General features: G+C 36.3%; 1 protein-coding gene and 1 pseudogene across 3 annotated transcripts in view; one reads left to right on the forward strand and one right to left on the reverse strand.

The window, feature by feature from the left end:
* LOC110830892 (DNA-binding protein RFX2-like) overlaps positions 1-15,040 on the forward strand; it is a 28,377-nt gene that overhangs the window by 1,498 nt on the left and 11,839 nt on the right. For all 3 annotated transcript variants that reach the window (XM_087359021.1, XM_087359022.1, XM_087359020.1), the window contains exons 3-9: positions 1,581-1,772; positions 8,715-8,896; positions 9,682-9,781; positions 10,110-10,259; positions 11,598-11,719; positions 12,348-12,469; positions 14,447-14,700. In XM_087359021.1, coding sequence (XP_087215147.1) covers positions 1,581-1,772; positions 8,715-8,896; positions 9,682-9,781; positions 10,110-10,259; positions 11,598-11,719; positions 12,348-12,469; positions 14,447-14,700 — 1,122 coding nt within the window. The remainder of the gene's footprint in view (positions 1-1,580; positions 1,773-8,714; positions 8,897-9,681; positions 9,782-10,109; positions 10,260-11,597; positions 11,720-12,347; positions 12,470-14,446; positions 14,701-15,040) is intronic.
* On the reverse strand, positions 3,735-5,044 carry LOC147872158 (uncharacterized; annotated as a pseudogene).

Below are 15,040 nucleotides of genomic sequence, written 5' to 3' on the forward strand. Positions count from 1 at the left end.
TTGACGTAAATACATCTATACGGAAAGGAAGTTTATATATTGGCTTTATTCTAAATATTTCCTTTATACCCGCTTTACAATTGAGTAAAGTTTGATTAAGACTTTGCTTATTAATGGGTCTGTGGTAGCTGAATGTAATGTAAGGTAATGTAAAGTAAGGTAATGTAATGTAATGTAAGGTAATGTAACGGTTCCTAGGTAACCATTATTGTCGATTTGTTGATAAACAGATGAAGTTTCCTAGGTAACAATAATGCCGAGTAAACAATTGACGTTTCCAAGGTAACATAACAATGAAGTTACACTTTTTCGTTTCCCTTTTTCGTTACACTTTTTCGTTACATTTTTGCCGAATGACACTGACCCTAAAATATAGACGTATTTACGTCAAAAAGAAGGTGTCTGGGAATTGCAAGAAATTTTACTGGCATGTTTGGCCTAGTAGGAATTGCCATAGGTCTTGGCATGCCAATTTTTCTGGCTGCTATCACAATGCAATTAGACAAACAGAATCCAGAATAAGCCATTTATAATTTTCCCTCTGCTTTTTGGAAAGGTCTTGGTCTATTTAAAACATTGGGTTTCCATAATACATCGCAGAAACGGGAATCCAGTGAGTGACAAATTCATCATAACACTGCACCCGCCTGCTCATTACAGCTTGTGTTAAGCTCAGTATTCGATAAATATGACAGCTGTGTTGCCCATTACATGTCATTCAGTTTTTGACGTAAATACGTCTATATTTTAGGGTCAGTGTCATTCGGCAAAAATGTAACGAAAAAGTGTAACGAAAAAGGGAAACGAAAAAGTGTAACTTCATTGTTATGTTACATTGGAAACGTCAATTGTTTACTCGGCATTATTGTTATCTAGGAAACTTCATCTGTTTATCAACAAATCGACAATAATGGTTACCTAGGAACCGTTACATTACCTTACATTATATTACATTACATTACATTACCTTACGTTACCTTACATTACCTTACCTTACATTACATTACATTACCTTACTTTACATTACCTTACATTACATTCAGCTACCACAGACCCATTAATAAGCAAAGTCTTAATCAAACTTTACTCAATTGTAAAGCGGATATAAAGGAAATATTTAGAATAAAGCCAATATATAAACTTCCTTTCCGTATAGACGTATTTACGTCAAATTCTCCGGAACCGTGGTTCCACTGACAACTTTTTACGCTCCTGTACGTTGTAGAGCCTTGAAAGATAAATGTTTTGATTTTGTGACAACAGCTTTTCGTTGAGAACCCCTGGTGTACTTGCTGAAAGAGCCTACTTTACAAGGGATTGACTCGTCCCTGTAAATACAGTATCTTTGTCTCATTACTCATTCAAGGTCTCGTGTGTGTGTGTGTGTGTGTTTGTGTGCGTGAACTTTTTTAAAGTATGAGTAGTAATTTTTATGCATTCATACTCACAACACTATTTTCCTCTTCAAAGACATGGATGAAGGCTTTTTCAGTTCTGTTGAGAGTTTGGTATCCTATTATATTTATTTCTGCTATGAGGAGTGAGAATTCTGTATCATTTTATGTTCTCTGCATGTTTAGCATGTTCCTTACCTGGCCGGTCTTCCATTTCCTCTCCAAGTGCTACGAGCAACTAACAGGGATGCTCTCCTCCGTCAGGATGCTGGCAGGGTGGCGTGTATGGTCCCAGGGACTTCAACTACTAACCCTTCTTCTCTGGATGGTGATGTGCATCCTGACCTCTCACACACCACCCGTGTGTCGCCAGCCACTGTAAGTCTCTTGCTGTCTCAGTCTTGTTTCTCTTTCTTACACTAACAGTGCTTTGAATTTGATGTTGTCTAAGAGAACAGCTGCAGAGAAATGTATTTTTATTTGCTTACATTGTTTTTATTAACATTTTGACGTTTCTGAACGCACATGAGCTCACAGTGTATACCAGGTGATCATAAAGTCTCACTCAGTCTGTTTGGTTGAATAGCAGAATAGATATATTGTAGTAACTCTGCCCACGTTATAAAATTAAAGTGGAGAATCTTGAGACCCGCAGTCTGCGATCTGCTTGACATGTCCAGTGATTTAGAAGTGTCATGTTGAAATAATCTTGCACAGTGATAGCATCATGAGGGAATATTACATTCTTCAATAAACTTTTGAAACCCAATTTCAATTCTTGGAGTTATTGAGATCTGTATTTTGATTGCAGGTATATTTTAATGTTGAAATAAATTATATTAAAGGGGCGAGTATTATGTGGGCGTGCATATAGAGTAGTAAGAAATAAGTGGAGTAAAGGAATGATAATACGAGGATTGGAGAAAAGGCCTAATGATGTGAATTTTTATGAAAAGAGATAAAACCAATGGAAACGTAGGGATTACAATACAGAGCCTGCCTAAAATGCATAGGAAAATTTTCATCTGAAACTTAGAAGGCCGGTGGAAAGTAAAATGATAGAACAATACAGAATCAGAGATTGACCTGATTTTCACATAATATGAAAATGATTGGAATTTGACAAAAACACATATTTAGTTTTTGTTGATATAGAAAAGGATTATAGTAATATAATTGTGTTACACACGACAGATGCTTTCAGGTAGGAGAAGAGTTAATAAAGAACATTTATAAATTGGAAAAACAATGTGGTCATCGACGGCATGATATTTGAGAGCTTCTAGATGTTATAGGCGTTAGACAGGGAAGTGGTTCATGTCACATGCTCTGCAATATTGTGATGGGTATAGTAATAAGTATGGTTCGGATGTTTATGACCTAAAGAACCGAGAAATATGCATGCAAATATGCCCCCCAAAAATATAAATATGACCTAAAGAAGGCAAAATATGATCTAATTTGTTATGAAAAAATATTCTCTAAAATTAAAAAAAAAGCGTTTTGTATTTCAATCATGATATTTATTTACATATGCATTTACAACTATTACATTACTGGATTTCTTAGCAACCACGGTTCCGGAGAATTTGACGTAAATACGTCTCTGTATTTAAATTATATTTACGTCTCTATAATGTAATGTAAAGTAAAGTAATGTAATGTAATGTTATCTTCAATGTCATCAATCTTGTTACGAAAGCGGATTGTTGACGGCAGTAATGCAACACAACAATGCCGAGAAAACAGATGACGTTTCCTAGGTAACATAACAATGCACGCAAGCTGACCATTGTTGTCGGTCCATATTTACACATTGTTTTCGATTTGTTGATACGGATCTTACACATTACCGACGACAATGGTCCATATTTACAAATTATTGATATTTCCTAGGTAACCATGTTACACATTTTCCTTACACTTTTTCGTAACACTTTTTTGCGGAATGACCCTTCAATATAGACGTATTTACGTCAAAACCTCAGACGCTTTAAGTTGTAAATGCCTCGTTTTGGATCAGCATCAGATGTTGAGAATACGTGCTCCTATAAAAAGAAGAAAAATTTAAAAGAAGAGCCTTTCATGCATATGAAATTCATTAATTACAAATAAATAAATAAGTAAACAACATTAAAAGCATTACGCAATTTCTTCATTTTTCTTTCTTGGCAGCATTACAATATATAACAATGTGCATTTTCAAGGTCTCTTCTTCGATTGTCGCTTAATATGCTCCTTTCAACATCGCACGACGTCACCGGAGCATATTTGAATAGGGTTAAATCATTGCTGTTTAACGATTGTTCATCTTCTCCAAGTGTAGCTTTAGGATGTGGCTTATTTTGCACATTGTCGCATAACCATCATTTCGACACAGCACTGTATTAAGTTTTGATTCACAGCATCACCTATTTTGCCTCTTGTACTCTCGCACTCTAGACCCTTGATCAGCTCCAAACTTTCGTGTAGATCTGCGCCAACTGCCTCTAGGCGAGAAATTGTAGTTGCTCTACTTCCACAGTTAGATTTTATATACGCCAGAATTTCTGAAAACTACTGGAAAATAGTTCTTTAACGATTTTGATAGAAAATGCCTCACTGCTGTCAAAACTAACAATTTCTTCAATAACTGCTTAGTTTTCGCAGTAGTACTCAGCAGCATTGAGTCAGGTACCCCATCGAGTGAGTACCGACTGAGGAGGAAGAGGCAATGAAGGTGCGAGTTGTTTGAATTTCTGCGCTCTCAATGGAGCTTTAACGAGCATTTGCTTAACGTTCGAAATAAACTTCTCGACTTCAGTATAACTACGTCTAATTTCTTCGGCATGAGACATGTTAAATGGACCATTTTTGGATAAAGCATTTTGAGACCTTTGGCAGCTTTTATCATATACGGTGCAGCGTCCGTTAAAATAGGAGGAGATTGTCTCGCTTAACGTCGCCTTTACACAAGAGTTTCATGACCTTATTGAAAAGTACAGCGATAGAGAAGTGGTTTACTGTATCAAGAAGGAATAAGTCACTAGGACGGTCAGCAAAGATCGTGCCAATAACGACATTCGCTACATATCTGACGCAGACATCCGTTGTTTCATCAATCGAAAACCAAATTTTATTCTCGCCCATAGTAAATGTAATTCTTTTTAGAACATCTTCATAACAGGCAGGTACATAGTTTTTTCCTCAGTGTTGATTCGTCTGGAGTTAACTGAGTCGTGTATTTCTTCAAGAAAGTTTAGAACTGCTCATTCTTCACTTTGCTCATTAGTATGTTGGCAGACACCATCATTTCACACAGGTCCTTTGAAAATTCCGACGTTTTGTTTAATGGTGACGTTGTTGCAGTGTTGTCGAACAGAAGTCGTTGCTTGCTTTGATGATTGGTTTGTCGGCTTAAATAATTTTTATGTTTTGCCGTATTACAATGTTGTTGCACATTAAATCGCTTACCAGCTGTAACTTTAACTTCACAAAGTTTACAGAACAGAATTGTTCCATCAGAACTGAAATATTCCTCGCCAAAATCTTCAACTAAACCTCTTAATTTCGCACTTTCAGAACACTTCACTTTCAGCATCTTAACTAACTGAAGGATTCGCTGTAAGTGCCTGAGAAAGAAGTAAGAATTTTATATTCAAAATATAACCAAAATATGAGTTTTATCCTCAAAATATAAACAAAATGTGCATTTATCCTCAAAATTTAACCAAAATATTAATTTAACTACAAATATGACCAAAATCATAAAAATGACCTAAATATGCATTTATATGCGAAATAAATACAGAGTAATTGTGATTAGAATAAATATGACATGTCATGAACATCTGAACCCTAGTAATTAGTAACAGAAAGACAAGTGTGTAGTACAAACGTGTGGTATATACAAAAAAATATATATGTAGTTAACATGGGAACCAAATGAAAGCATCTTGGAGAAGAAATTACAAAGGATAATAATAATTATTCTTAAATATTTAGGATAAAGTATCAGGTTTATAAAGGTGTGTGGTTGTGCAGATAAGTCAGAAAATAAGTCTGGAAATCGGATATGCCTAAGAAGAGAACATATATCTGTTTAAAAGTGGCTCATGCCTATATTAACATATGGAGCTGAAATTTGGACATGGACCAAGATGTTAGTAGATTTATTACATGAAAAATTGAAATTTTAGAGCTGTCCCTGGGGCTTAAGTAAAAACCACATGGGTTGTTGAGGTACAGCTCCACATATTCCTAACCTTGGAACTAGATGGACGTTGGTAGTTTCTTACTACGACTGCTTTATCACAAGAAAGAACCCTGAAACCCGTTGGGTAGAAGTAATGGGTCATTGCCGCCTCCTTTCGGAGGTTTCATAGTCTTAAAAGCGTGCAGTTAAGAGCAGAGTGACCAGCCCACTGACTCTGCTCAATTTCTACTCAATCCTGATTTGACTGCCAGAGCCATCTAGCAGATAATCAGGAGAGACTTGGGTGAGAAATGGCCGCTGAATCTTGTTTACGAAACATCTCTTATCATGCTCGTGGGGTTCTTTTACATGCCGTAAATGTACGACATGGGACCGCCGGCTTTACTTCCCCTCCGAAGGAAGTTGCGCTATCGATTTTTATCACCCTTCGAACCCGCGAACCTTGGGTCCAGTGGCGAGCACGCTAACCACAAGACCACCGAGGGCGATGTGGATATTGTGGGGAAGAGAAATTTTCTCTATTGCCAGGAATTGAACCACCCCTATCAACCAACTCATTACCTTGTTATTATACTTACTGAGCTGTCTCAGTGTAAGAATTATTGTAACAACCAAGAACATTTTCAAACTAATTCTTCGTTACACAATACAAACACAAGGAATAAGAATCAACTTCATACACCAATTGCCGACTTTTCATGTTGTCAGAAGAATGACTATTATGTAGGCATCAACATATTCAAGTGTGCCTTCAAGTCTCAAGAGTCTTATAAATAAAAAAACATAATTTAAAGTAGCATTAAAAATATACTTAATTGCATACTCCTTTTAGTCTGTTGATGAATTTCTGATGATTACAAATAAGTCATAATGTTTCTTAAGGTTTTCTTGTTTTCATACAATATGAATGGGTAGTGTAATTTATGTACATACTGTATGTAATTGCTAGATGTATTTGTAACATATCACTACTTTATGTGAACCCTTTTTTATAATATGTGAAAGTTTTATAACAGTGTGAATTTTATTTTAATATGTATTATATTATTATGACTCATTCCACATCCTAGTGTCATATGATTAAATTTGGATCCATGGAGTATGATATAGATGCATGTATGATGAAGCAGAAGAATTAAAGGAGAGGAAATAAGAAAAAAGTAATTGTATTCTGGGATTAACACTTTGGAAGGAAAGTTAATAATAACAGAATATGAGTGTATGGGCATATTTTAAGGATGACTGAAGAGAATCGTAAACAGGATTTTGAACATGAAAGCAAAAGAAAATGCTCAGGACAGAGATGAAGGTCTGAATGGCAACAAGTTGGAAAGACACAGAAGGGAGTACAGACGTGTTTATCTGTCTTTCAAAGCTACTTGCTGTCTCCATTATCAGGGTGATGAGATGGAAGATGCCTCTGAAACGTCTGTAAACTTCTTTCGGACTACATGGCACAACAACTCAGCAGACATTCATCTTATTATCCACTGCCATGAGAACCTGAAATTTCTCAAAGTAAAATGTTTTTTTATGGGTAAAACTATTGTCGTTTTGAATGTGTGAAGTGATTAATATTATGCATTCCTTGCGAAATAAGAATGTTTTTGTAGAAATTGATGAAGATTTTCTGACCACTGTAGCCTGTAGTGACTTTGTAATTCATAACAAAACATAAATTATGCAGTTATTCTCTTATGCTGGTGGTTGCATTAATCTCCTGTCTACACCACATATTTCTTTTACATGTATGCTGTATATGGGCTCCTATGAACATGGTATTAAACCATCGGGTTACATAAAATGTAAGGAACTTCTTGACTGGTACACTTCTTTCAGGGTTTCACGTTTTGATGATCTTTAACACATTCTGAAGATGTGAGGGAAAGCAGTGAAATGTTGTCAACCAATGCATTGCTGTGATGCTACAGCCACAAAATAAACTTCAATTTTTAGGAATTTTACATTGTACTTTATATCTCAGATGTTTCAGATTGTCCACATAAAATATTTTCTGTTTGTGAGTACAAGTTTTATCATGAACATGAATGATTGTTTCATCAGTGTGAAATGATGTGTGGACAGGGGTTTGAAAATGTTTGATGTAAATCTGGCCTTTTAAAATTGAACGCACAACTCAAATGTTATCATTCAGCTGTGAGCATCTAACTAAATGCAGATTTGAACATTTTGTTGATTTTCATGGTCACCTTACATTTATCTTGATGTATGCACATTCCCAGTGGCCACGCTATCTGAGGCATGGTCCTCATGCGCCTGGCCGCTGCGACCGTGGGTTCGAGTCCCACTCAAGGCATGGATGTTTGTCCGTGTCTCCTCTTCCAGTCTGGTGGGTAAAGACTGGCCACAGAAGGCAAGACGAAACCACAGTGGTACTTTCACAAGAAACCCCAGAAAGGGGTCACGACGATGAAAAGAAAAATGCACATTCCATATTGTCAGCCATTTCACAGTGTTATTCAGATATAGTTGAGAACTGTCTCTTTATCATGCTTTTTCCTTTATTTATATTTTTAAAACTGCTATGAAATCTAAAACCTTTATGAATTACCATCTAGAACAGTTCTAACCTCAAATTTTATACATTTATTTTTTAAATTGCCTATATTTGGAGACTTGCACCCAGGGCATGTGGTATAATGGCAGTGATAAAAATAAACAGCTATAAGACGTCAATGAGACATTAGTCATGATTTGATAAATTTGAAACTTTTAGTCTGGGGTATATATGAATTAAAAGGTGATACGATATTCACAGAATTCCTGTATTGTCATTTGAATGTATTCATATATCTGAGTGCATGCTTTTGTAGACCAAATTTTGTATAATATGCAATTGATAGGAGTAAATACTACACTTGTGTCATCAATATTGATGTTCCTTATGGGTCTTTACCTACTATATGTTACCTGATCTCCTTAACTTTCGAATATTGTATTATATTGTATTATAGGCTAGTAATACCAATAATTTGTTGTCTTTGTTTTGTATGTTTATTTCCATGTATGTCTTATTTCTACAGATTATTCTCTTGCTAGTAACCATTCCACAGTATGCAATAGTGAGGCACTTGTGTTATATTATCATTACTGTATGGATGCAGGTACAATGGCTGGTGCAAAACTATGAAGTGGCTGATGATGGGAGCCTCCCTCATTCTACATTGTACAACCATTACCTCCGTCACTGCAGCCATAACAAATTAGATCCTGTTAATGCGGCATCGTTTGGGAAGCTCATCCGTTCTGTTTTTCTTGGGTTGAGAACCAGAAGACTTGGACCAAGGCAAGTATTATCACGTATATTTTGTTCCATATTAATTTGATGTAACCTCTACTCTACATGTCACGCATGTTGAATGTAATTGATTTTGTAAAACGTTTTCCATTATAAAGCATTGGTACATGATATAAAATGTTCTGGATGACTCAAATTATGTATACACATATTCAGTGAAAGAAGTAATGTTATTTTAATAAACTAGACCATTACTTATGAGAGCAATGACACTTGGTGAGTTAACGAATTTAATGTATAGATGTTTAAAATCACCACTGTGGCATAGTTGACAGCAGTGAGAAACTGACTGGCGAACAGCAACAAAAGTTGTTGCTGTGAATAGTATATGTAGGCCTATATTTAATTAGCTTTACAGCAGTTTACTTAAATGAACATCAGATCAGTGTGGTATGTAAAATCGCTAAAATTATCTAGGAAAACATTACTTCTTTTCACTCACCCTTGACTGATAGAGGATAATGTCATATTGTGGGTACAGAAAATGTCATACAAAGAGGAAATGAAGGTGGCTGTTTTCTAAGTTGTAACACCGTACAGTCTGGTAGATGTTTGCCATCTATGAGAGATGAGTTAATTAATTTTGAAAATAATTTTAGAGTCAGAAATATTTTACAATAAGAACTAAGCTCTGTCAAATTAGATGTATTATCTACATTTATACTAGAATTTTATAAACCTATTACTAAGACACATCATTTTAACATCCGGACATGTAACTGGATAGGGAAATAGGAGAATGTAGTATAAATATCTAACCTTTATTATTGCAGGGGTAATTCGAAATATCACTATTATGGGATTCGTTTAATATCTGGATCATCATTAAATCAGCTGTCAGAAGCTGGTGGTCGCCAGCAACCGCTATCACAGGTACGCTATAAATTGATATCAGGCACAGGTGGTAATGGGAATGGTGGTGCTCAGAAAGTAAAAAGCCAGTATGAGCAAAATACCAATCACTCGGCCAGCTCGAATCACTCAAGTTCATCACCACAGGTGCATTTATAATTCAAATTAATGCTACATGCGGTTCTTAGTTTTGAGTTACAAACTAATCAAACTAAAAGATCTGCATTAATAAGCATTTAAAGTGATATCTTGTCCAATATAGATTAGCAGTTATTTCAGATTATATATGATTTTGATACATGATATGTATTGTGTGTGGGTATACATTCATAATATCTGATTTTTACAGCATCCTCATCACCACCAATTCCTAGGTGATGGTTCAGGAGAAATACATGACTTCCCAGAAATAGAATTTCCCCCAGGATTTGTCCTACCTGAAGACTGCACTTTGGAAGATGTGGACACATTACGTAGTATCTACAGAGAACATTGTGAGGTAATTTTCTGTTAGTGTTTTAACAACTGTTGCCCAGTATATCTTCTGCTCCTATGGGCCTGTTTATTCAGTAAAATTTCATCCCATCCTCACAAAGCCTAATAACTCTATCAGATTTTTTCATGCTTTTATCTGACTTGCATAAGATTTCCTCTTTCCTCGCCACTAAGCTCTGTCAGAGATTAACCATAGAAAATTGTGCTGGTTCTGGTCATATATTTATGTCTCTTGGTTCCTCTGTTGTTTCCTTATGTCATCATCATCAGCAGCATCATTTCTTGGGCTCACTGACCTATTATGCTCACATGCCTCTTTTAGGGTCTCCCCAAAGATCTTTTTCCATTTATTTGGTAAGGGGAAATTTGGAATAGATTCTTGAGTGGGAAATTCAGAGAACGTGGTTTTCCTGTTTGATTTATGATTTTCGTGATTGGTTGTGTATTTAATTACTTCATTGTGTCAGAATTTATATATTATTGTTTTGTGTTGTTATTTGTAGTTTATTAGACATCAGTAGTTCACACTGTATAGCGTCAAGTGATGAGATTATTACTGAGTACTGAATTGAAAGGTATATCGGAGTAAGTGATATTGGCCTAATTTAAAACACTACACCGGAATTTTTACAGAGATACTGGGAAAAATTATGAAAAACTTCTATCAGTATAGCTGGTCTTTAAACTAAGATTTGAATCTAGGACCTCCTAAATTTGAAGCAGATTGCTAACTACTCGGTAATGATATTCTGTGTATTATCCCAGCACAAAGACTTCGTAATTTGAATTATACGGTACGTGCTGTATTTTATGTAATATCAGAATCGCGGCCTTCTTGAGTAGTTGATATTTATTCAGCTGGTCATTAAATTCCCTGTGGTTATGGAATCCGGAGGTTTTTTGCCGTGTGCACAAGAGCCTACTATCAGGTCCCGTCCGGAGCCATTTTAATGCACTTCGTGGCTCCGCACCGTATTTGTAACTGGGTCTGCAAAGTGGTCTCTTCTGTTGAAGTTTTTAACCACAATTTGGTATGAAAATATTTTTTTTACTTTCATGAGTGATACATGTGTTGTCCATTTTTTAAGTGGTACCTAGCATGTATTTATAATGCATGATATGAGGTTTTCACAGCGGTGAGTATGAAGATTTCTGTCTTCTGGGTTGTTGCGCCGTGTAGTATGGTAGATGTTTACCAACGTTTCAGAGGTCATACTGCCTCCGTCATCAGGGCGATTCAGTATGACCTTTGAAACGTTGGTAAACATCTACCATACTACACGGCGCAACAACCCAGAAGACAAAAATCTTCTTGTATTTATGTTTTTTCTTCATTATACAGGCAATCCTGGATGCAGTACTGAACCTGGAATTCCAAACAGTTGAGAGTTTGTGGAGAGAATTTTGGCGAAGTCAGGATAACAACAATGGAGATGAATGTGAAGAAGAGAAGTATTTGTCCAAGTATGTTTTAAGGTTTTAACAGGTTTAATATTTGAATCAGTTTGCCCCACAGACTTATAAAATGGATGTCTCTTATGTTTGTTTTCTTAGATGTGAAATTTTTGTATAAAATTCTCTCTCTCTTAGTGAAAATTTCCTCTCAGTGCATATCCAGTATTCGTGAAGAGGTGATATTTTTTAGATGGGAATATGTACATAGTGTACGTCTTGATTTGTGTGTGTACACCTTTAAAGTAAATGCATGAGCGTTCATTATATACCTTTTTGTTATAAGTAAAAATTTCTATCTGGTTCATCCACGAATAAAACTTTAGCCTACTAATATGTTTAAATTTTATTCATTGGAGTTTTGCACATCGTTACAAAATATCTTTACACGTTTTAGTCTTTGGCTGTTTGAAAATTTTAGATGTTTCCACCAAGAGCCAAAAGTTTTCAGGTGTCATGAAACATGTCAGTTAAAGTAAAAAATAAAACTGGTCGTTTCTTTTAACAATGATATGTTATATGTTGAGAGCTTATGTTATACCGTCTAATTCAAATAGAAATGAGAGTAATGTGGCCGACATGTTTTCACGAACAGCTCGCTCTGTCTCATTACTTATATGATAAAATATCATTGTTTCAGAGCAAAGCTGTATCTTTTATCCAAGTGTGGGTCAGTCCAACAGTTTGTCCGACGCATTGATTACCTTTTTTATCAGAATCTAGTCGAAGTTCTCATTCCAGATGTCCTTAGGCCAATTCCAAGTGAGTATAATTTTGTCTATATAATATTCAGTCTTTGCCTCATTTATCTACATCACATGTCTTGTGCAAGTAGATTATTTTCCTCACAAATATATACATTTTTAATTCTACTTCCAATATATCTTACAGCATTTCAATTGGTAGAACATTTTTAATTTGATTTATTTGGTTAGATCAGTCAGTATCATGACTAGAATTTAGGCCAAACGATTTGTGTTTGATTTCCTGGGGGCTACATCCCATGAAGCAAATCTAGTACAATTGTTAAGAATGGATTTAACTTCCATTCCTCCATCTTCATGGAATTAGCTTAATTAAGCACGTGACCAACTTTAACTGCTCCCTGTTTTTGGTGCAGTGAAAAGAATGGAGTGATTTCTGTTTATTTAATGCATTTAACATGTTAAGTCAACGAGAGATGTATAATATCTGTAAGCAAGTCTAAGTGGTATAAGAAACAGGATTAGTTCCAGACAGCCTGAAAAGGAGTGGTTTAAAAACTATTGAGAGTTTTTTCGTTTTCATTTTGTGTGGCAACATGTTATTTTATCTGTTACAATTTAATATGAAAGATATTTTCTGAAGAGTCCCAGTAAGGCAGGATAGACTTCAAATTATCAGAACAGTGTGTCAGCTGACATTCTGGCCTGTTATCGCCACTGAATATACCTGTAAGAAATTGCCTGTTCAGGATATACCTACGAGGTGCGATCGGAAAGTTTAAAGACTGTGTCAATAGAGGGCGAACCGGATGTAGTACGAGCTTCTGCCGCTAGGGGGTGCGGCCTACATTCATAGTGTATCAGTGTGCCAGCCGGCATCATCGAATTAGCATTTGTTTCTTAGTTACGGGCGTTTTGGTAGTGCATTACACCGACCCTCCTGCGATTTCGGAATGGCGTGTGCATCAAATTTTGCCAAAGACTCGCCAAAACGGCTACGGAAACCTGTGAAATGCTAAATCAAGCATTTGGGGAGTCCGCAATGGGTCGTGCACAAACTTTTGTGTGGCATTCACGTTTTAAAAATGGCCGAACCTCTGTCGATGATGACGAACGTTCTGGACGACCATCTTGGAGCACAACGCCCGAAAATGTTACGAAGATTCGGCAGGCCATTCACGAAGATCGACGTCGTACCATCAACGACTTGTGCGACATTGTTGGGATAGGACCTGTCAGCTGATTCTAAAGGAAGAACACATGCGACGCATCGCAGCCAAGTTTGTGCCAAGGCTCCTGTCTGAGGACCAGAAGCAGAATCGACTTCTCGTTTGTCACGAGCTCAAAGATCTAGCAAAAACCGACCCAACTTCCTTTCTAAGCTCCGTGTGACTTCTTCCTCTTCCCAAATAATGAAAATTCAGCTAAAGTGAAGGAGATTTGAGACGATAGAAGAGATTCAGGCAGAATCGCAGATGGTGCTTGACAGGTTGACAAAGAAAGATTTACAGGGATGCTTCCAGGCTTGGCAGCGGCGCTGGGATGGTGATGGATGAATTTAATACCTGAGTAAGTGTACGGGTTTTTATACGCGCAGTCTGGAAACTTTCCGATCGCACCTCGTATTAATTATGTGACATTTTGTTGGTGTGTTAGTCATTGTGCATGTGCAAGTCTGTGATATGCTGTTTTTACAGTTCTCGTTAATTTTTTTAAGTAAGGTCCTAGTGGCTTGCTTGACATTACGAAGATGGCTGCCTTCTGGGTTCTATCGCTGTGTAGTCTAGTACATGTTTACTGAGGTTTTGGAGGTACTTATCACCCTGATGATGGAGACAGCAAAAACCTCTGAAATGTCAGTAAACTTCTAAGAACAACCCAGAAGACGACCAGCTTCATCCTTGCCACTGTAAGAACCTGAATCTCACAATGATATTAAGACTTTATGTATCAGTCAGTTAATTACAAGATGTATTTCCTTTGCTGGAAGGACGGTTATTAAAATGGTGTTACAGGACTTTCTTGTTTTCACCAGGTTCATTAACGCAAGCAATTCGCAACTTTGCAAAAGGCCTGGATTCGCGGCTAACAGCAGCCATGACAGGCTGCCCTGAGGAAATGGTGAACATCAAAGTGTCTGCCGTTAGTGCCTTAGCACAGTCTTTATGGCGCTACACCTCACTAAACCATCTCGCTCAAACTGCACGTGCTATCCTTCAGAACTCTGCACAGATAAATCAAATGCTGGTTGACCTTAATCGAGTTGATTTTCATAATGTACAAGAACAGGTATGAATAAGTACCATTTAAGTGATTGAATTACTATAGAGATATGTATGGTCAGTGAATGTAAGGTGGTATATTTGTTTGCGATTGCATAAGAATTTTGTCAGTAGTACTGAACATTTGGTATTATAATTTGTTTCAAAACTTAATTTACTTAAAGGTTAATGCTAGTTGGCTGTTTTTAACCCCTTTAAAAACATCTATTTTTCAGTGCATCGTCACTGTAACACTGGGTTATTTGCAACACTTTACAAAAAAAAATTGTGAACTGTAAAATAAATATTTATTTTATCAAATTATTATTTAGGGAATGCGCAAAATTGTTGTTTTCTAAATTTCTTTG

Source organism: Zootermopsis nevadensis, unplaced genomic scaffold, assembly GCF_977971745.1.
Source record: "Zootermopsis nevadensis isolate Lab colony 2312 unplaced genomic scaffold, Znev_1.0 Znev_ptg000030l, whole genome shotgun sequence".
NCBI lineage: Eukaryota > Metazoa > Arthropoda > Insecta > Blattodea > Termopsidae > Zootermopsis > Zootermopsis nevadensis.